Genomic DNA, 21,937 nt, shown 5'->3' with positions numbered 1-21,937 from the left:
AAACGAGACTAAAAGTATATCTTATTCGTGGGATTTAAAAGTCCACATTATTCTCTTAAATTTGTGCTTTCGGTTGGTTTACCACTACAAACTCTTGATACTATGTTTAACTAATATTACACTTGACAAAAAAGTTGATGCATGTAGAACTGGGCAGCAAACAAAGACTAACTCACATAGAGTGTATTTAATGTGTGAATTATATCCAAATAAAAGACAAAATTAGTTCAATTTCTTAACTTTAATGCAGACTAGAATAATACTCTTAGAAATGAGAACAACAATAGTTTTTCACATGTTACAGTGTACCTATAATATACCAGCTTTTACCATAAAACGCTTTATCATCTGTTATTTCAATGTAAATAAATCTTATTCACAGCTAGCAATACAAAAGTACATCAGACTGTATTAAATCTATAATTTTATACTTAGCGGGGATTTCATTTTGGTGTTAAATGTTGACTAAAGCCATTTTCAAAGCATACCTTCTTCCAAATCACTACAGTAAACGAGGACGAACAAGGATGAACTAAATAATTACGTTACTTGTAATAATATTATTATGAAATACAAAATCTAAGAATTTGTCAGCTCTCGAACAAGTGGATTACTTACTAAAGCAAGGATTACTTCAAGAATTACACCATACAATGTTTTAAAATATCGTTTTCATACTTTACATAAATAAACATGGCGCTAAGCTATGACTATGAGACACAGATTATAATAGTACTGCTATAGCCACACTATAAAATTTACAAAATATGACATATCTTTTGAAACACTACACGAAATTAGTTTTATTATAATATTATCCACTAATCAATTCTTTATTTATCATTGATCACTTGAGATTCACTGTCTCGATATACTTAGCCACAGACAGATCTTCCGATACTCAACTGTTGAGCTACAAGTATCAAAATACACCGTTATACTTCTACAGTAGCTATATATATATATATAAACATATTTGGACTATGGTGCAGAGATGATTTAGGGATTTATAACATTAAAATGGAATGTTAATACATGTTTGAAACAACAAATAAATCTTTTTATGGCAATTGTTAGAACAATAAAAAAGGAAATGTGGGCCCAGAGACCATTATAATATTATTCTCGGAATGTTCAACTTTTAAGTGTATATGAAACTTAAAGTATAAATAGTACCGAGTGAGATAATGCATTCCCCTGGACCTCATAAAACTAACGAATGACGTAATAATGAAACTATGACCCTTATTATACAGATAACATCTAAGCAGATATGAGTTCTTCACAATTTAATACACTTGTAATAAATAAGAAAATGGAATATGAAGTAATAAATTATGAATGCATTTTGTTATGTTAGAGGCATTCAGTAGTAATTGCTGCCAAAGCACAAAACTATCATAATCAAAACAAGAAAAATCTTGTCAGAATTGATATAAACAACGATATGAGCAACTATAAACTAAATAGTTAATAGTGTAACTAAAAATAGTTAGTTTTGATAACATGGCGGCAATTACCACGATGCATTTAAATTTACGTCTTACGCTATATACTTATTTTATCACTTAAGCATATAAGCGATTCCGAAGATAGACATCACATTGTGTAGCTGTTGTGGGTTTTGGGTTTTTTCCTACACCACTGATAACTATAATTGTTGATGCATTGTCAGACAGAAATTGGAACCGAGTCCGGTGACCAGCATTTATTCGAGATGCGACATCGTCATCATAAATTGAACCTTACGAGGTGGCGCGTAAAAGGGCGTAAAAGGGAGCGAGAGTGGCAAGCGGCAGTGAGGCACGAGTGAGGAGGCGAGCTCAGATGAACACAGGATTCTCTTGTCCCGTCAGCAGACGGAACATTGACGTCGGCATCGTTTTCATTAAAATCTGCAAAGTCAACATCAAAAAGATTATTACGTATATGAATATCAGTCAGCGAATAGAGCGTCGGACCTGCGGCTTCATGATACAAAGTGTCACAAACGCAGACAAATGATCTGAAGCTCTAGAGAGTTTTTTATTCAATAACAAATAACAATGTCTAACGCATGGTCGAATATTACATAACTTTTTGGCATTAATAAGTACGTTGGATTGATACGATCAATTCTCTGCCGCCGTTAAGTTAAGTTCCGGTTACCTCTCCGACGGACGTCGCCAGCAGATTGACGATCCGTTCGTGAGGCACGGCCACCACGCTCTGCGAGTTGATCTCGATGATGCGGTGCCCCACCCTCACGCCGCCTCGTTCGGCGATTCCGCCGCGGAGGAGGCTGCAGATCTGCTCGTACAGAGATCGGCTCAATGCGAGGAATACGTTAAGAAACGACAATGTATTAGTTCCAAAAGTTGAAACACTAGAAGGAATCGCTCACCACGCCGTTCTGCACGCTGAATCCCAACTGGTACTTGGTGTCGGGTCTCTTAATCTTGACTTCGACGACGGGCGCGCACGGCACCACCGTCAGCTTCACCACGGTCTGGTTCTTGGAGTTCTTTATGTACGTCTGACACGTCGACAGCGGCAGACCGACGAGGCTCACGCCGTTGATGGCGATTATTTGATCGCCTGCAATGGATTTCGAGGGTTAACATCGGAACGTTTCACGGGCGGGCGGAAGTGACGCGGCGGCGTACCGATGTTGAGCTGCGAGCAGCGCGCGGCCGCCCCGGCCGGAGCCAGGTTGGCGATGACGACGGTGGGCAGCATGGAGCCCCAGCCCGACTCCACCACCACCACGCCCAGGATCTCGCCCTTGCTCTTCGGCACCACCACTTCCTTCTGTAACTCCTGATCATAAACATTCACGTTGATTCACATTCGCCACTCCCCGCTGCCTGCTCTTTACACCTGTCTCCTTGCGGACGAACTGCGCTCACACGGTTCGACAGTTATACGATTATATACAATATTCTATTTAGATAAAAATGGCACCAAACCTAACAGAAACGTCAAAAAGTAAAGATAGAACATTTGCATACCTTTTTGGCGAACATTTGCAACTCATCACCGAAAATCTCTTGACTGTTTAACACCTCTTGATAGTCCATTTCTTTGACGAAACTGTGATCTTCGATGCCGTTCGCCTTCAGGAACTCCATGTAGGCCACTTGGAACGCCTGCCCGATCGATTGAGCGATGAATTGCGCCTGGAATTAATCAAATCGATAAGTCTGTCGAACCTTTAGAACTCGTGTGCCTCGACGTGACTCTCTCACCTCTTCACTCTCAAAGACGTGACATATCATCTTGGGCGTGCGGTTCAATTTCGGTTGATCCGACTCGCTCTCGTGAGGCACGAACCGTCTCCTCGCCATCAGCACCACGAGGTCTCCGATGTCGGCGATGTACGAGATGGTCCTCAACGCGTGGTCCATCATGATTTCCTTCAGTTCCGTGTTTAGGACCATTATTTTTTCCGTCGATATGAACAGGTCGACTTCGGTGCTGGGTTGGTTTTCACCCTCCGGGGCCTGAAGACAAAATTATACTTCGTTCGGTATGTACACTAACCCCTTTGCTATCGGTAGAAGTATGTTTTTCTCTTTCGTTTCGAATTAGGAACCGAGTATTTAGAAAATCATTTTCCCGCGCTGTATAATTGAGTGAATGTAAATTACATCGTAGCGAATCAAGCGCGATCGTGTATCGTGTACGTGTACGTGTACGTAAAGTAAAATATCGCGACTTACCAAAGCCTGTAGCGATCCAAGGAAAGCATGAGGAAATGAAACGGTCGAATTATAACATTTTATTTAATAGCAAATGGGGACCCGACGAGTCAAGTCTGTGAATGAGGCGTGGTCGCGGACATTGCAAACGATGCGAGCTAAGCCACTCGAGTCGTACTTTACTTGATTTGTCATTATTCAATTCGAGCACTCAATCTAAGGTAATCAACAAACGAGTAATGTATCGGACCAAACCACCTTGATCTTGGTGACGGCCTCCTCGACCATGTTCTTCTTGGGGCGCCTCTTCCTGCGGCGCGAGTCCTCGTCCACCTCGACCGACCCGAGGAAGGCGAGCCTGAAGACGGCCGCGGGGGCCGCGTACACCCCGCCGTAGGGCCCCTCGCACCCCCACTGCAAAACCGGCTAACCTCCTCACTCATCCCGACCCCGCCGCGCGACCCGTCGTTTTGCTTGTCGCCGACGCCCGACGCCCGAATCTCTCGCGCCGAACGAGGGACGACAGCCGATCGGTTTTCGCGCAAAAGCAAGCAAAACAACGCGACGCGCGTCGAGGACGCGCGTGAGAAGCCGTCGTCGTATGAAAGCGGAGTCGAAAGTGAACAGTTCGGGGGAGGCGGGCCCCTGAGCCGGTGTGAATCGGAGCACGTCGAGCTACGTGCGGGGAGGTGGGGGACGACTCTAGTGATAACATTCCATGCGACTACGCGAGGCGGACCCCGCCCGAGGCTGAGCCGCGGGAGGGGCCGGACGCACTCGGGGATGCAAAGCCAAAAGCGAGCGATAAGAAGCGATAGCGGAAATCCGGAGGAGGCTAGCCGTCGCGTCCGACGTCTTCTCGGGTCGGGTCGAGGGTGAGGCTGAAAAAATACTCTAGGGCCGAGTCAATAAGAGCGGAAACGGTCCGGCGGTCCGTCCGATCCGCTCGGGAGTACGGGGCGGAGGGTTTCCCACTAGCTTTCTCGACGCTAAGGTTGACGTGAGCATGAAATCAGGACGCAGGACACTTTCTAAAAAACTTGTAGCTAAAATTCTCAATTCAAAACAATACTTCTACTCTCCGATACAAAATTATTATTACTTCGTTCATAACTAATAAAGGATAGATATTTCAAACAAAGGAAACTTACGTCTTAAGATACACATTTGGAGGTAAATTTCATGCTCTCATAGGCCTATTTAACTACAAGGGAGAAATAATTATGTAAAACCGATTCACACGGGCTTTGAGTGAACGTGAATTGAGAGAAAGCCGATCTCGGCCGAGACTCAGACGGAATCATCTAATTATCCTTTCATACACGAAACTGACAGTTTATCTGCTCGTCGGTGTAGTGTTTGGACGAATTGAGGATTGTTACAGCCTCCGATCAAAGATCAGCGAAACGGGGCATCGATAAGATAATCATTAATTGAATATAATAATAGTAACTTTATTATATACTATAGATTAAAAAAGTAAAAGTGGGCAATACTGAGCTGATAATGCTGGTAATCAAATGCGTTTTATCACCTTAATCCTAGAGACGGCTTCCTCGGCCTGCAGCATCCTGGTGGCTTTGGTGGGTTGACCTTCGCAGGCCAATTGGGTGGAGCCGAGGTACCTCGCTCGGAACAGCACGCCTTCTATCAGCACTGAAGCGATGTCTGAAATTCAACATTTACTCAAATATAATGCAGAATGCAAAGAGCTCAATTTTTAGTTCATTTAATATATATTAAGATTCATTTTTATTGAAAATATAATTAAATATTTTTTGTTACTAAACCTAAAGTTAATTGATAAGAATTTAATTGAACTTAACTCACCATAAAAAACCAGGGACGCGTGAAAGAAATAACGAATAAATCAATTTATTGTTTAAAAATTATTAAAATAGAAATCAAAATAATTACCTTCTTTGTTTTTGCTTTTCTTCTTCGCGTCTTTATCCTAAAAAAAACGTAAAAATTATATTATTGTTAATTTTAATTTATTCATTTTCTGTTCGTGCTGTAGAACGTGCAAAAATAAAATTTAAGGAAACCAAATTACAATAAAATGACTTTTAAGAGTACATTTTAAAATTACTTCGTTTACATGTGAGTCTCGACGATCATCTGTACAATTCCCTTAAGTTTCACCATCTTTTGAGGGGAACCAAAATAAGTGTATGTCAATATAATATCTTATTTACACAGGCTCAAATTAACTTTATGCACATAGGTAAACAAGTACAGGCTAGGTCTTCTATTTAATGACACCAAACTTTGGCGACTTTAAAAGTTACACATAATACAATTTACCTTGCCATTATGAAGTGCCTCATCGTCCCTGTGATCAGTGGTGTCGTGCGCATGAGTTTCTCTGTTGGTCGCCGCGGAGCCGACGACGGGCATCACTGTTCTGGACTTAGGTTTGCGCCAACCCTGAAAAGTATAATATTCTATTACACAACTTATTGTACGAACCTTATGCTTTATAAGTGACGCAATTGTCAAAATTATGGCGAATTAAACGCTAACGCAAATCATGACGCATCATCTTCCAAGATCAATGCATTTTGACTGTTGTTATTAGTTAGTAGTGCGTACACTGTTTATGACACAAAACATATTTGTATTTTATGTCATTACAGGAAAATTATTGCTTGTGGGGGTGTTTGGTGAGACAGTCTACATCTAGTCTAGTCAGAGACACTGTAATTAATCTAAATTTGTATTGTTTTATCGTATTACTAGTTTTATTTTATTTTTTATTTTTTAAGTCAATAGTAACAAGTAGACATGGGGAGAAATTGGATGTGCCGAAAAGCAATATGGAACTGTTTAGGAAAAACACCTTTTGTATAGCAATAAGAGTGTACAAATCGACTATGTGTATTACTTTTAGAAAAAAGTAATTCAATAAATGATTATTTGCGTCAGACACTGTAGTTGATACAAATTTAATATGATATGTACGATACAAACAATGAAAGAATTGACCAATTCATATGACTAATAATGTAAAATTTAGAATTCCTTTAGGGACAAATTCACGCCACTGTGTGGCAGAATATGAGAATTTACAAATACCAGTACAAAGAAATAAAGTAGTATAAAAAAATACACAGTACCAAATTCTTGCAATAAATTATTCATATTATTATTATACCTAATGACTCACGTTAATTACTATAATTAATGTCAAATAGATTTATCAATTAGGTACCTTTTTCTTTCTATCCGTATTATCAGTTCCCAAACTAGAATCACTAAAAACATTGTCACTGTCTTTATTCAAACTTAGTTCTTCCGCACTAACACGAATGTCGTCAACACAGTCCCTGTCAATTTCTTTAGTTAGATTTAAATCTGTATTTTCATCCAGAATTAAACTAGTATTGGAATTGTTATCAATGTTTTTAATACCACAATCCTCATTATCACTTATTTTCGTTTCACAATCGGGAATTGGGGACTTTTTGCCATCAATATTAAAATTGCTCATTTTAACTACGCAAGTTCACATTGGCTCCTCAAATAGTACATTAGAATAGTTGTTATATGCTACCTTGGAATTGTTATATACTAAAAACACATATTTTATCCGAAAAATATTGTTTTTGAACTGCAATCAAAATTTTGTTGTCACCTTCAATCATATTTAAATAAGGAACGAGACATATGGCATTTTCTCGCGCGATAACTATTCGTAAACATAAGTCAACACGTTATGATAATACGAGCGGTCGGCACTGACTGCGATACAGATGTTTAGTGTTTACGCAAAGATAATACCTATATAACATATTGTTTGAAGATTAAGAATCGATACATATAGCACTGATGCTATATATATAGTTAAAGTGTTATATCTGAGTAAATACTAATTACTTGTAGTCATGCCAATCGCCACAGATTCCATTCGATAATAATTTAATTTTTGAACAGTTTTATCAGTTTGTGTATATAGGAATAATTAAACGTATTGGATAATCTTTATATATTAGTAGTTTAATTTTAGTTTGTTAATTCGTTTGATGTTCTTATACATGCAATATTTTACTAAATATACATTGTTTTTAAATTTATAAATAATATAACGGGCTTTGTGTTTAACTAATGGTTACCACCGTAACTCTTAGAGTCACCAAACTATGAGGCATAAAATAATATGGCATAATATTAACACTCTTCGGCCGGCACAATAAGAGGGCAAGGTCAGATCGAGTCAGAGCGTTTATTGGAGTAGGACGTATTTGAATATTACTTCATTCAATGAATCATGGCGCTAAATTTAAATTTTAAAACTGCCTGATGCACCATTGTAAAATTCGATTACCCCTTATGGGGTATGGGACATTCTAAGAATCTTAAAGTCAAATAGGTATATACGCCAAAACCCAATTAAAACAATCTCAGATTGTTGCCTGTCGATCAGACCGTGACAGTCCATCGATCTCCATTCGTATCCCAATAACCAAACCCTACGAAGATAATTCTTTTTTGGCGGCGGTTAGAATGCAATCAATTAAAATAAAACCGTACAAATAATATTCAAATATACATGCCTATGTTTAAAAAATTTCAAATAACTTTTAATTAGGTATACTAAAACTGGTGTAAGTTAAAATCTTAAGAGATAGGATATTGGCACAGTTGAATTGTCATTATATATTACAATCCGTCGATTGGTTATTGGCACAATTTTAACAATATTTGGATTAAGAGGTCTATCTCAGATAGTTTAAAATAGATTGAGATAGTTTATTGGGTTTGGGCGATAGTTGTATAAATGTATAGAAATTATTTGTTTTTATCTGTACGTGCTTGCTTGCTACTGCTGAGCGTGCTTAATCAAAATGACCTTCAACTTAATTTTAATGTATTTATATCAGTTTTATTTGTATTTAGTTCTGAAAGATCAGAGTCAGACAAAAATATTATTTAGATCGGAATCGCTATTTGTAATAATTCCTTAGGTCACCACGTAGTCGCATGTGATATTGTTTTTATGGTCAATTTATTAAAATATTGTACTCTTGCAATTACAAAACAGTACATCTTGCTTGGTTTCAAAACATTTAAATGCGTAGTTCAGCAAGCTATTGTTGATTGTCTCTCGACAATATTCGAAGGAAAAAAATGAATAGATATATTAAGAGAGTTCGAAACTTTTTCATACTTCTTTTTTTAATATTTTATGTATTTATTACAAAAATATATAGAAAAATGCGATACTAAGTATATGTACCATTCGACTTATTTATAGGCATTCTTTAGATACTCTGCCTTTCATAATACTGTAATCTCTCCTTAAAAATTAGTTCAACTCACTTTGTCGTCAAAAAATCCCTGGTCATCCGTCCTCTGTTGACCGAGGAGTCTGTCCGTTTCGAGATCCGTGTCCGCTTCGTCTATTAACATTCATATTATTACAGACCAAATAAAATAAGAATAAATCGTATTTCTTTTAGAACCAGCGTACCTTCGTCTCCACTTACAGGCTTGATCTCTACCGAATCATTACTCTGCGCCGACGTCGGCCGCTTTCTGAAAGCATCGTGGAAATAATTCAGAGAGATATTCGGTCCGATCCGTAGATAATAATTCCATAATCACAGATTGAAAACAAGCTAGAATCAGACCGTGACAGACGATCGATTTCCTATCTGCATCCAGATAATCAAACCCTACGAAGACAATCCATGTTTGGCGACGGATAGAATGCATCTCTTGGTTCTTTACACTCATATTTGATTATCAATATAAACTAAATAAAACCCTACAACTAATATTATATATATATATATATATATATATATATAAATATACATGTCTATATTTAAAACATATTAAATAGCTTTTTAATTATTTTTAAATCTGGTGTAAGTTAAAATCTGAAGATTGGTTATTGGCACCCTGTTATAAATATTTGGATTAAGATGTCTACCTCAGATAATCAAAAATGGATTTCGATAGGTTATTGGGTTTGGGCGTTAGACACCCATCTGATGTTGAGTGATACCGCGGCCCACAAACATTTCCAGAGGGCTCGCGTGTACGTTACCAGCCTTTTAAAAGATAAAAACTGTAGAATTTCTGCTAGAGAGTGGTCGTGCCACCAGCGGGCGACGGCATCATCACATCCCGCCCTCAAGTGACACGTTTCGAAGCTGACGAAGTTCAATGAAACGAGATAAAAACAGACCTGGGATAGACGTCATCGTGGTGTCCGTGGTGGTGATGCGGCGAATGGTCCAGAGGCCGGTGAGGGGCGGGCGCGGGGGGAGGCACGGCTGCGCAAGAGACGACGCTTTACTCTTTGCCTTTTAATTCAGAGCTTCAGAGCTTCCGACGAAACGTCAACGTTAAGTCTTACCTAACGGGTCGAGAGAGTGAAGATCCGCGTCGGAGAGGAGATGAGGATCCGTATTCGTTCCACTATCGACTATTTCTTCTATTTTCATCGGCGAATGGGTCTACGGAATCATAAATCACATACTTTAACATTACAGCAGTCGATTCTCTCTTTCTGTTGAACTGTGTTTATGCTGAGACGAAAAGGGACGGATTTCCTTACTTTGAAATACTAATACTGAACGATATAAATTTTGTCTCTATATAAATTGTTAACATTTAAATCAAATATCACTTTTTTACTTATGTGAACTCAGTCAATTATCTAATTTCGATGTATTTGTTTTCAGATTCGTTGAGATCAATTAAATAACATAAACCAAATACCGGCAAAGAAATAATCTGATTATTATTGTCGGTGTCGGAGGCGTGTCCCGAGGAGAGGCCGTCCTCCACCACGGGCAAGTGGGCTCCCACCACTCGGTTCAACTCCATTTGTACTGGAAGCAAACACCTCATTACAGATTTCATTTCTTTTTATGACTTATATTACTAATAAATATATATTGTTTTCAACGTATAATTAATTATAATTAAAAAACTGTTGCTGTTTAAATTTAGCAGCAGTCTAACAGTATTTAGGGCTGATGAACTGTTACCAAAGGACTTCTCGTCTCATCATAGGCCATACCAGTCTCTCGCAAAGATGGTTAATTATTGTCAAGAGGCGAATATAATGAATTATTTATTTAATTTGAATAAAACCAATTATTTTAGTAAGAGAACAATAATAGGACAAGTCTCACCTTTCATCTCAGAGAGCTCATTCTCCATAAGTGCGAGCGAGAGGTCACTGGGCGTGTCACTGGCGGACGACAGAGCCAGAGCGTGCGCGGGCAACGCCGGGGAAGCGCACACGCTGTCCGCCGTCTCCGTCTCGCCCGGAGCCGCCCGCAGCGCGGACACGTCCGGGGCACCGTAGCGACCGAGCTGTTGCTGGCGAACGGATGGAGTGCGTTACGCGCCTACTACGCTTGTAATAATAATAATAATCAAATCAAAAAGATCCAACAAGCACCTGCAGGCCGAGGAAGTCGGTGTGGTTGTGCGCCGCGTGAGGCGAATGGAGCGCGTCGGCCAGCGCCCAGTCCCCCTCGCTCTCTTCTATGCCGTTCTCCGAGGGACATTCGTGCGTCTGGCGACGAAGCTCGTAGTCCAAGTCCTGGAATTTCGACAAAATATGTCTTTTCTTAACAGAAACACGACAGCTTTGATCCCGTTGTGTTCTTAATGTTTGATTAAAATAAAAATATCAATTATGACATTTGAAAATCTAGATTGATGATCAAATTAAGGTTGGTGTCTGTAAAAAATATCAAATTCTAGCAAGTGTTTTAAGCGTAATTAATGAATTAATAATGCGAAGGATGACCTTAACTAATGAGACTCACTTGAAAGTTGACAATTTCATCGTTGGAGTTCTGTTGTTGTGGACACTTGAAGAACTCTTCGAGAACTTTCCTCGTCTCCGAAAACTCGTACAAGTAGTCGAAGGCCGACGACGGCGGCGGAGTCTCGTCTCGGCTCTCGGTTATTATTCGCTGAAAATTAACAAATTTAAAGAATCGTCACATATTTAATATTGCAATGACCTAAGTATTTCTAAAATACCTGAGGAAATCCCGGTCTGGGCGACCTGAGCTGAGTCTTCTGCGCCGACTGCCCTATGCCGTATCTGCGCGGCGAGCCCTCGTACTCGGCTATGGGCAGCTCCCCGATGACCCTGGTGACCCTGGTCTTGTCGTCGTCGGACAGCCAGACCCCCGTGGGGCTCCCCTCGCTCAGTCTCACGCCCCGTGAGCTCGACTCACTTTCACTGTCACTCTTATTCACCTCACAATCACCATTTTTCAAATTGTCTAAAGTCCTCTTAACGCTCACATCGATTTCGTCATCGCTAACCTCTGGGTCCGTCCTCAAACCTAGAGACACAGAATTCAATGTAACTGAAAATAAAAGAGTTCACTTTGTTATATGGTTACAAAAAAATCATTCAAAGTAAATATCGTTAAAAAGAGGTAAGCTTAAAAGCTATATACAAAAAAGTGTTAATAAAAAAATACTTATTGAGTTAAAATTAAAAGCCGTTTCTGCTGTACCTTTCCAATCGTCATTGTCTTCGAAAACCACAACCTGTCCATCCGCCACCACCGCGATGGGGCTGCTCTTAGCGCTGACATCAGCAATCTTGTGGGGATCCAGGATTGGTGAACTGTTCTTGGGTATACCCATAGTTTGTTCTAGAATATCCCTGTCGCCATTTGTGTACGTCGGCGACGTATGCCTCGAAATCATCTTCTTGGGCTCACTGTTTATCCTATGCAAAGATATCTGAAAATGGCATTAATTATATAAGGATCTTGTTTTTCATGTTCGTTTCATATTTTATGAAAATATGCATAAACTTTCGATGCTAAACGGCCTATGCCTTGAAGTACTTTTATTCTCGATGAATGCGTATAAATACCTCGTTTGTGAGATTATCCGCGCCGTAGTCAACCGCATCTTTGCTAATTGATCGTATTTTGTTCCGAAGGTTGTGCTTGTGCGTGTTGTTGTGACGTAACTTCCGCACAGCTTTTGTTCTACTTTGCGAGTACAGCTCCCTTCCTCCGGCGATTTCTATTATCCTGCATTTTAAATGTTTCAATAATTAATGAAGATTTGTTCAGTCAGTCAACTCCATTATATGTTTTAAATTGTATCTAGGGATATACATGTTCTTTGTTTGCTTACGCCCAAACCCAATAATAAGGATTAGTATTCTTAGGATTTTGCACAGGTGAACTGTCAATTCCATACAAAGGTCTATTCACATACACCGATCTGTCCTACCATGGAAAGCTTGTATCGGCAGATGGCTATTACAATCCGTCGATTGGTTATTGGCACACTTTTATCAATATTTGGATTAAGGTATCGCAGATGGTCAAAAATGGATTGAGATAGGTTATTGGGTTTGGGCGTTAAAGGGGCTTCGCTGTTAAAGACTGAATAAAACTTCAGCAACCAATAAATATTGATTGAATTGAATAACAGGAATATATGACTGTGGTATAAATAAGTTTTTGTTTGTATCTATCACTATTGAAATTAAATATACGCTTAGAAGCAAAAAATAATGTAATGCTATATTTACCTAGAATCTCTTAGCTTATAGGGTCCTTTAGAATTGAGTATAACCTGCGCGTCATTCTCCCGCTCCTCGTCTGAGGACATGTTGTTCATATTGTTCATTTGCCTGCCCTCTATGGCACTATTCAATCTGGAAGAGTTTTGGGATTTTATTATTTACTAAGACATACAATAAATTTGTGTTACAAAAGTCATTTTATGGAAAATCGTAAATCGTATATAAAATAAAATGAATTTGCGAATTTTCAAACTTTGTAGATATATTTTTAAATTGAATTTTCAAACTTTGTATGGTTCTAGTAAAATTCTTATCAAAAACAAATAACATATTATAAAGGCCCATAAGTTATCGAGAGTACGTTGCACCCAATACGTTCCTTATAACTGTTTCTGTAATCAGTTTAATCGCCGTTTCGCGTGTCAGCCCGGCTTCTGCCACGTAATGACCTAGTTGCGTCTCCTTACCTCACCGCAAGCCTTCCATCAGCTATGCTTATCGTGGCACGCGTTAATTTTAACTTAGAATTATATTTGCGTTTAGTATTTTTAATGCCTTCAACGTACATTTGTATGAGCATGTTTCACTAAACAATATTAAAACCTGATTCCCATGTAAATATTCTCAAATATTGATCCTAACATATAAATATTACTATGTGCTATTTAACATAAACTTAATTATGTTAACTAGCACATTATCTTTCGTCAAATACAGAAATCTATAATAATTTCCCAATAAATAAATAAGTATCTGTAGGCGTTTGCGTATGGTTAAATAAAATAAAATGTTTTACTTCCCAAAATCCATGTAAATATTAAGATAATTATGATTTATGTATATACATTCTAATTAAAAGTAGACTAAAATAAATGAATTCTTAGTTTTTTCTTCTTTAATATTTATTCCAAGCCTCAAATAAACTATCATTAACTTTGAAATATTCTTCACTATGGGTTGCTATCCTAACCTGCCGTGATGGTGATGCATGGCGCGCGGCCGGCACTTGGGGAACAGGCTGGTGATACGGTCGCCGTCGGAGCCGGGCGTGGAGTCGCCGGCGGCGGGCCGAGGCCCACCAGCGCTCATGGCCCCAACACCCTCAGGCCACCGCCTCTGCCGGCAATCGCCACTACCTTAGTTACGTCATTTAACTATTTCCTCATTTAAATAATCAGCATAATTCATATTTAACAAATTAATTTTATATATTTATTCGTAAGATACAGAAAATTGTCACAACAAGCAACCATTTGTAATTAAATAAAAGTACAATGAATAAAAAGTTTTTATAATTACTTAATAAAATGTAAATTTGACTTTTTTTTCATTATAATATAAATGTAGTATTAGACTTTTCTTAAGATTATTTTTTTATTTCAATTTTAAAGTTTAGAAGATCAATCTTTAATTTTCATAAAAACTAAAATAATTAAAGTTTGAAAGTTGATGATACAAAAAGTCGACAATAAAAAGAGACAGACACATAAATTCATAAGATTTAACGAGGGAGCAAATGAGATAGGAAGCATCGTAGTAATTAAGAAACTTTAAATAAGTAGGAAAAAAGTTTTCACTTCAATTTTTTTTTATAATTAATGTAAAAAAAAATATAAATGTCATTAAATATTATATTTATTTATTTATTTTATTTATTATCTTATTTAATTGCACATTAAACTTTTTTGATTTAGAACACTATTAAGTTACACACTGTATGATGATACCTATCTCATTTTCTTTCACGTTAAGGGCCTGTTTCACAATGTATGGATAAAGTGCCAAATAGCTATGCAACACATAAATTATTCGAAAGATAAAAGTTCCAAATAAGATACATCGAATTTCATGACGTATAGCGCTATCTGACAGTCGTGAAACGCAAAAATACTATTTATCATACCAATAAGTAACAAATAGCTTATTTGGAACTTATCCGGACATTGTGAAACAGGCCCTTAATCATATGAATTTACGAGTATGTGTATGTATCTTTTTCGTTTCATCGAATTTCAAATCACAACGATGCTAAAGAAGTTTTCACTTGGGATATAATTGTGCTAGATATTTGGAGCTTGAGATAAATCGAAAAATCACAACTTATAAATTATGCAACGGAAATAGATATACAATTTATTTCCGTCGCGCTTTTTGTGGATAAAAAGAATGTATATCAATATTAAACGATTATTGTGAGACGACGCTCATGATGAATTCTCTGTGAGCGGAATATGTTAGGAAGCTTTCATTAGTCAGCAGAAACGACGACGCGACCGGCATGGCACCGACCCGTCGCTGCCAAACTACGAGATCGATACATCATTAACATTGCGGCCACGAGGTCTCTCTCTTTTATGTTAGTTCTAATACGCCAATATGATAAATATTAATCGCTTTGAGTAGGCAAAAAGACAATAATGACTATAATTTACTATATAAAATAAACCACAAGAGTAAAATGCCATGAGAACTGCGAGGGTTTGCAGATAGTGCCATGTATATGACAGGCTTAGTGATAACAGAGCCCTGCTATAAATAGAACTTTCGATAAATCCAACTGTGTTTATTTTACGTGTCATTTAGTTTCGTTACTTCAATGCCGCTATTCGTGTGGCCACACATTCACACGTCAATACAACGTTCTGTGTCTAGGGTGAGTTTAAGCAAACATTTTTATTGCCTGCCGCATTTCTATTTTGCTTCATGTTATGTTTATTTAATGTTCTCTTACAGACGAACGTTGCACTCAGTCAGACAGACTTTTACGTTATCTATAAACGTCTCACATTAAGGCTATTTACGATAAACGCATACAGTTCGATTTACGATTATACACATAAATTTAATAATGTTATGTAACCGTTATAGCTTCAGTACACCTACCGTTTTCTTACCACAGAAACTATCCTATAAGATTTAATGATACTTATCTATTGGCAACATAAATTCTTAGTAAAATATCTAAATGAAAACAATGAACAAAAATGATTCATGAATTAATGAAATGGATATACATAATTAATTCCATGGTACATAATTTCAATTGATCCAGTGGCTCGTGAAAACAACGTGAAAATCCATCAAGTATTGTATATTGCGTTATGTTTGTTATGATATAAAAGCTAATACTTTAGTCCAGAAATGATTTAAATTAATAAAATACATATATAAACTGATAGACTTTCTCAACCAAAACGGTTTTAATTACAATACTAAATAGAATCTTATTCAATGGCTATTCTTTGAAGTAACGTTATTTTAGCGTCAATCCTTGTAAGCTCAGAGCTTTCCTTCGAGAATGGGTCTAAAGTGTATACGCACAAGGTAGAATATTCAATGAGAATATTTAATTGACTGTCCGAAGTGTCAAAGCCTTCAATGCCGAATTACTTCTTTCTAATAAAAATTAGATGAAACATATTTTTATACAAATTCTTAGAAAAACGTAAACATACAGTAAAAAATTATAATACTTATAAGAAACTCGTTTTTAAATGATGTTCGTAAATAATTAAATTATAAAAATGCAACAAAGCAAAACAGCTATAAAACTCTCAACGTTTACGCCTGGAACTCTAAATTATAAAACAATATGCCGGAATAATTTAAAAAGTCGGAGATACAAAATGCTGAGCAAGCATTTTTCACTCCAGTGGTCGGAATGTTTAATATACCATCTGTTATATAAAACTATTTCATATGGAACGGGAAGGCGAGTTATTTTGCAAATGGAGTTTTAATTATATCCGGCACGTGAGTGCTTCATGTACATCCGGTGAAAAGTTATATCCATGAGGAAATGCGAGACATGCGTCATCACACACTTGGAAAAAACTGCTATTGTAATGTCTGTCCTGCAGCTATAGTAATTTCTTACAAGTGTGCAATTCTGTTCTTGGCTACATACGTTAGGACAATTCCTACGTTACATTGCTACCTGACTCAAAAGGTGTGGGCGTGTCATAAAAGACTAGACTTTGGTACCCTGGGAAAAGAGCGAAGCAATAGATGTTACTAGCCACACATACAGGACTCAATTTTATAATCTACATAAGTTTGTAGCTACTGTGTCCACTTCTACATAGGTATAAGGACTTACATGTAAATATGTAATACAATGAATATAAATAAACAGGGTAACCTAACAAATACGTCGCAATCTTGACAACATAATAATGGATTCGACGGCTTTGCGGTATAAATAGTTAATATGCCGCAGTATTTTCATTAAAGGTCAAATAGTATAACTTCCAAAGTCTATTGTCGTTGAAACACAATAGTTATCGATTAGCTAACACCGTGACAATTCTTAGGTTACACGAACCCTGCCCATGACAAACTTATCAGTAAAGGTGATTGACGTACTTTGGTTAGATAAAAACGGCAATTGAATAAACAATTAAACGGATATTATTTTATATTGATCATACAAATATACGTTAAGATAAGGCAGTTAAAACGATGTAACTTAACGTAAATATACAAAATGCTACTTACTATTCAATGCAACATGTATGTATTAGTACCTAAGCTATATTATAACCTCTAACTAACTACGAAAAAAAAAATTATAATACGAACATTGAAAAACAACTTAAACAACTCAGGCGACTATGGAAAAACTCTTTAACGATGTAAATACAATTTAGGGGTCAGTGAAAGCTGTCATAAAGTTCGAACAAGAGAAGCCTTCTAAGGAACTTAAACATAAAAGGGGAACGCCGCAGTAAATTACGAAAATCCACAATTTTTTGTAAAACTTTTTATACCAGCTACATTGTAATTATTTAGTTACAAAATGTTTAAATATAAATTTTGTTTCTTTTGGAATCGTTTTGCAACTTTTTTAAAAAAAATGTTGCTTCTTTGTACATTTGCAGTTACATAATTTTAATTTTGCTAGTAAAATTTATTGATCGCTTTTTTATATTTACATTTTCAAATAAGCTTCTGAGTATAAAATAATATAAAATATTATAGAAGAGTATATAAAACTATTAAACTAAGAAAAATACTAGATAGAAACGAGAATTTATCATGCAGTAGCGAGTAGAAGTGGCTACGGCGTAGATCTTCGTGGTGTTACGCCGTAGACCGTAGTTTCACTTCATTCTTGTTATTTGAGATAAAAGAAAATCTTATATTACAAAAACAAATATTTATACAATACTGGCAACTAGAATATAAATAAGTGTTCTGTCGTGCGATGTGCATTTGAAAAACATATGAAATTGTTAGATAATGTGCGATATAGATAAAGTTTTTTAATTGTATATGATAAACCGGTATTATATCACAAATAAATTGTAGATACAAAAGTTAACTTTAGCTGAGCAAGTGCATTAAAAATTGCGTTTTTAAAACAATGTGATATTAATCTTATGTTCACATTCGCTCTGTCGCTTAGAGCTAACTTTGCATTGCATTTGTAATTACTCCGAAAAGCTGAGAGCTTTGCAAGTAAAAAAGAAGTATTGTTCATGCATCTATTAAGTATAGACGTTATTACGAGCATTCGAAATTACTAACCTTCGGTAATCATCGTGTCGTTATTTTGCCTGGAACAAAAATATTAACCATTAAATTTAGTACAATAACCTTCCGTTGGGCGAACTTTTTTACATCTATGGAATCTGAATTTATTTTGTAAAGTTATTTTGTAAAGACATATTTGTTTGAGATTTTAGTTTAATATGTCAGACGAGTTATATGTACTTTATGCATTATAAAGTCCCGTTTAGCAATAATTGTTTTACCAACACCATAAAAAAATGTATATACTAGTTGATATAACATTGATAATTTTTAACAATGTCTGGAATATTGCCAACTTTTTAATTAAAACGAGAACAATGTAAAATTAAATTACATTTCAATAATGATTTGTTTAATATGAAGTGCTGCAATATAACAATTCTTCAGCCGAGAGGCTTCCATTCCAAACAACAATGGCCGGCAAAGACAATAGGCGGTTTATTTTCTCACACATAGATAATATGACGCCCCAATTTCTTTCAATTTCAGCGAAAGCAGCGCTTTCAACTTATGTAAATACAACGTCCAGCGCAGATGTAAAGAGCTTTGCCGTGCTTAACACTTTTTGCAAATATGCGAATATGGCAGCTACATCTACGGTATTCGTTTTAATATATTAAAAAAAAATACTTTAACGTAAAAAACACGGTGAATTTACATCAAACGGCACTTTTCGGTAAAAAGCTATTTTTTACAGTAGTAACTCATGATAAAAAAGTGCTTTAAGAAAACAAACATCTTAAACAGATATCAGAAATGATTTTAAATGCTTTCCGCTGACAGATTCGAAAGGGTCTGAATATGACACTTCCTCATACAAAATCAGTTTTCATAAGATGACTGAGAGCTCTCGGCTCACTTATCAAAGAAATGTATGCTGAAAATGTTTATTTTGTGGCGTGACGCTGACACAAATACGTAGCTAATAATTGGGAGCAATTGTGATTTATTCGAGTTTGTTTACATACTCCGAACTTTAACTCGGAATTTTAAGTCGGAATATTTAAGATTGGTTTAAAATGCTTTTAACAACATACATTGCTGTAGGTTTCATTACATATATTGTGACTTTCGGGGCTGTCACTAGAAGTTGCTGCAGGTATAACAATTACGACCATTGGAAGCAATCAACATAAAAAATAAGAATCCACTTAATCCATTTAATTTGGCCCATTTGACGTAATCTTCACCGAATAACGGGCTTTATTATTTTTATAAGACGAAATATTACAAAAAATTACAACCAATCAATAGATCTTAACAATTTATTAACGTTCATCAAAGGCAGATTGAAAATGTTTGTGAACGACATCAGAGAAAACACGTAATAACAAATACTTGAGTTTAGAAGTTGGAGTTTTCATTTCACTTGGACCAAACCACTCGCCCTAATTCCCCCTGAGCTTTATCCAAGTAGCTTTGATATGAAATATTGCGTTTAATATCTCTGATTACTAGGGCTTTAACTTTAATACATGCGGTCAAGGAGACGACTATTACGCTTTACTGCTACGAATTTCTACATTTCAAATAACTAACATATCGTATTCTATTGCAGGGTTTACGTAGAGTATACAATTTAATATTAATATAATTAGAAAAACAATGTCAAACGAGCACAGATATTCATCAAATTCAAACAAAGATAAATTGTATGTCAGTGCTTTAAAAAAACCTCAATTATACCTCTGTTATGTGCTTTGCCAGAATTGTATATTTTAGATAAGGGAGAGAGACCCTCATTATAGGCCACATTACTTTCCTTGCTTACTAATTTAAAGGAAACTTGAATGTAAGTAATTTCTTTGACACATTGATATCGGCAGGAATGTCTCATCAAATTCAAAGCCCTCTTTTTACGGGTTGCACGATGACATCATTAGGCATTTCTGTATAAACGTAAGTACACCGTAGCGAACATGCCAGCATACTACATTATACATAGTTTTTTCATTCATAAATAAATATAATATCATACTAATATTATAAACAGCAAATATTTGAAAAACTAATGGACCGATTACAATTCGACGACATATATATATAACTATAGTAACCCAGACTAGTTATATAAATTATAATATATATAACGAGTCTGGGCATAAATACTGTTACATAAAAACTTTATTTTTCAACTTTTTTATAATTTCGAATTTGGATATACGTGATATTACTAACTATTATTATTAACTTCTTTCAATTTTGTGCCATTTTACATATTTTTTTCGTGTTCACTATCTTATTACAATATGGAATGGAGTGTTAAGAAAATAGGAGTGCAGTGATCGCCTTGCACAAAGTGGGTATGGAGCCATCGACCATATACCAGACACTTCAAAAGCTTGGTATCAGCCGTATGTTCGTCTATAAACAGATACTACAACAATTCATCTGTCAAAGACCAGAAAAGATCGGGTCGGCCACGTGCAATTAGTTACTACACAGGATGTTAATGCTGTTAAGCCAGAATATATCGAAACCTCAATAGGAAGCCAAAAGTCTTATCGTGAGAAATGAAGATTCCCGCTAGGACTCTGTGTATTATAAAACAAGACCTGAAGCTTGGAGCTTATCGGTGATATACAGGATATGTTCCAAATGAATCTTTACAATTAAAGAAAGTAGATCGTTAAAAACGCCTTCTGTTGCGATACGCTGGAGAAAACCTGGTCACCAGACACGAACTTCCCAAGCCTGACTTTATTATTACATCATTAAAAAAAATGCATTTTCATTTGTAACAGAACTCAACTAGTCGAACAATTACCACAGAAATCCGTAATGAAAGAAGCTTTGTATGGTTTGACAGTACTGCTACATATAATCATAATGAGAATATTTATTACATGACAACGAAAGCATGAACATACCTACATGGACTATACAGTTATTTAGTTTCATTTACAAATCAATGTTCAATCCAGTGGTTCAACTACTTTAGGTATGACCAGTCTTCCGTGACGCACAAATGTCAACGGCTTTTCTCACGTGTATCGATACCTTCCTCTTTCGAGCGCATTGAAATAAATTTATTCGTTGGAAGTTAGCACCATCATAACCAGTACTAACTATAATGTATGAATTGATAATAAATCTTAAATCGATCACATCCATAAATTTACTCTAAAGTTGTTCCATGTTAAAATGTAATTGAATCTATCGGCGAAGTTGAAAGCTCAGAATA

The 21,937-nt window shown here is 36.4% G+C and overlaps 1 protein-coding gene across 10 annotated transcripts in view; it reads right to left on the bottom strand.

The window, feature by feature from the left end:
* Nucleotides 1-222: 222 nt before the first annotated feature.
* The window catches only part of LOC110996059, a 64,413-nt gene continuing 42,698 nt past the window's right edge, over nt 223-21,937 (bottom strand). For 2 of the 10 annotated variants that reach the window (XM_045632594.1, XM_022263554.2), the window contains 25 exons: nt 18,748-18,776; nt 14,189-14,332; nt 13,225-13,350; nt 12,553-12,715; nt 12,185-12,416; nt 11,697-12,031; nt 11,477-11,626; nt 11,104-11,247; nt 10,832-11,021; nt 10,413-10,525; nt 10,048-10,147; nt 9,877-9,964; nt 9,154-9,218; nt 9,003-9,082; nt 5,988-6,110; nt 5,598-5,634; nt 5,215-5,348; nt 3,939-4,094; nt 3,702-3,707; nt 3,228-3,482; nt 2,991-3,158; nt 2,646-2,799; nt 2,384-2,577; nt 2,149-2,289; nt 223-1,895 (listed from right to left, as the gene is read on the bottom strand). In XM_045632594.1, the coding sequence (XP_045488550.1) occupies nt 1,824-1,895; nt 2,149-2,289; nt 2,384-2,577; nt 2,646-2,799; nt 2,991-3,158; nt 3,228-3,482; nt 3,702-3,707; nt 3,939-4,094; nt 5,215-5,348; nt 5,598-5,634; nt 5,988-6,110; nt 9,003-9,082; nt 9,154-9,218; nt 9,877-9,964; nt 10,048-10,147; nt 10,413-10,525; nt 10,832-11,021; nt 11,104-11,247; nt 11,477-11,626; nt 11,697-12,031; nt 12,185-12,416; nt 12,553-12,715; nt 13,225-13,350; nt 14,189-14,307 (3,345 nt within the window). In that variant the 5' untranslated portion in view covers nt 14,308-14,332; nt 18,748-18,776 and the 3' untranslated portion in view covers nt 223-1,823. The remainder of the gene's footprint in view (nt 1,896-2,148; nt 2,290-2,383; nt 2,578-2,645; nt 2,800-2,990; nt 3,159-3,227; nt 3,483-3,701; nt 3,708-3,938; nt 4,095-5,214; nt 5,349-5,597; nt 5,635-5,987; nt 6,111-9,002; nt 9,083-9,153; nt 9,219-9,876; nt 9,965-10,047; nt 10,148-10,412; nt 10,526-10,831; nt 11,022-11,103; nt 11,248-11,476; nt 11,627-11,696; nt 12,032-12,184; nt 12,417-12,552; nt 12,716-13,224; nt 13,351-14,188; nt 14,333-18,747; nt 18,777-21,937) is intronic. The other 8 variants (XM_045632589.1, XM_045632591.1, XM_045632592.1 and 5 more) reach the window with 8 other exon arrangements.

Source organism: Pieris rapae, chromosome 20, assembly GCF_905147795.1.
Source record: "Pieris rapae chromosome 20, ilPieRapa1.1, whole genome shotgun sequence".
NCBI lineage: Eukaryota > Metazoa > Arthropoda > Insecta > Lepidoptera > Pieridae > Pieris > Pieris rapae.
The sequence above is the reverse complement of the archived record's forward strand: the minus strand, read 5'-3'. Positions and strand labels throughout refer to the sequence as shown.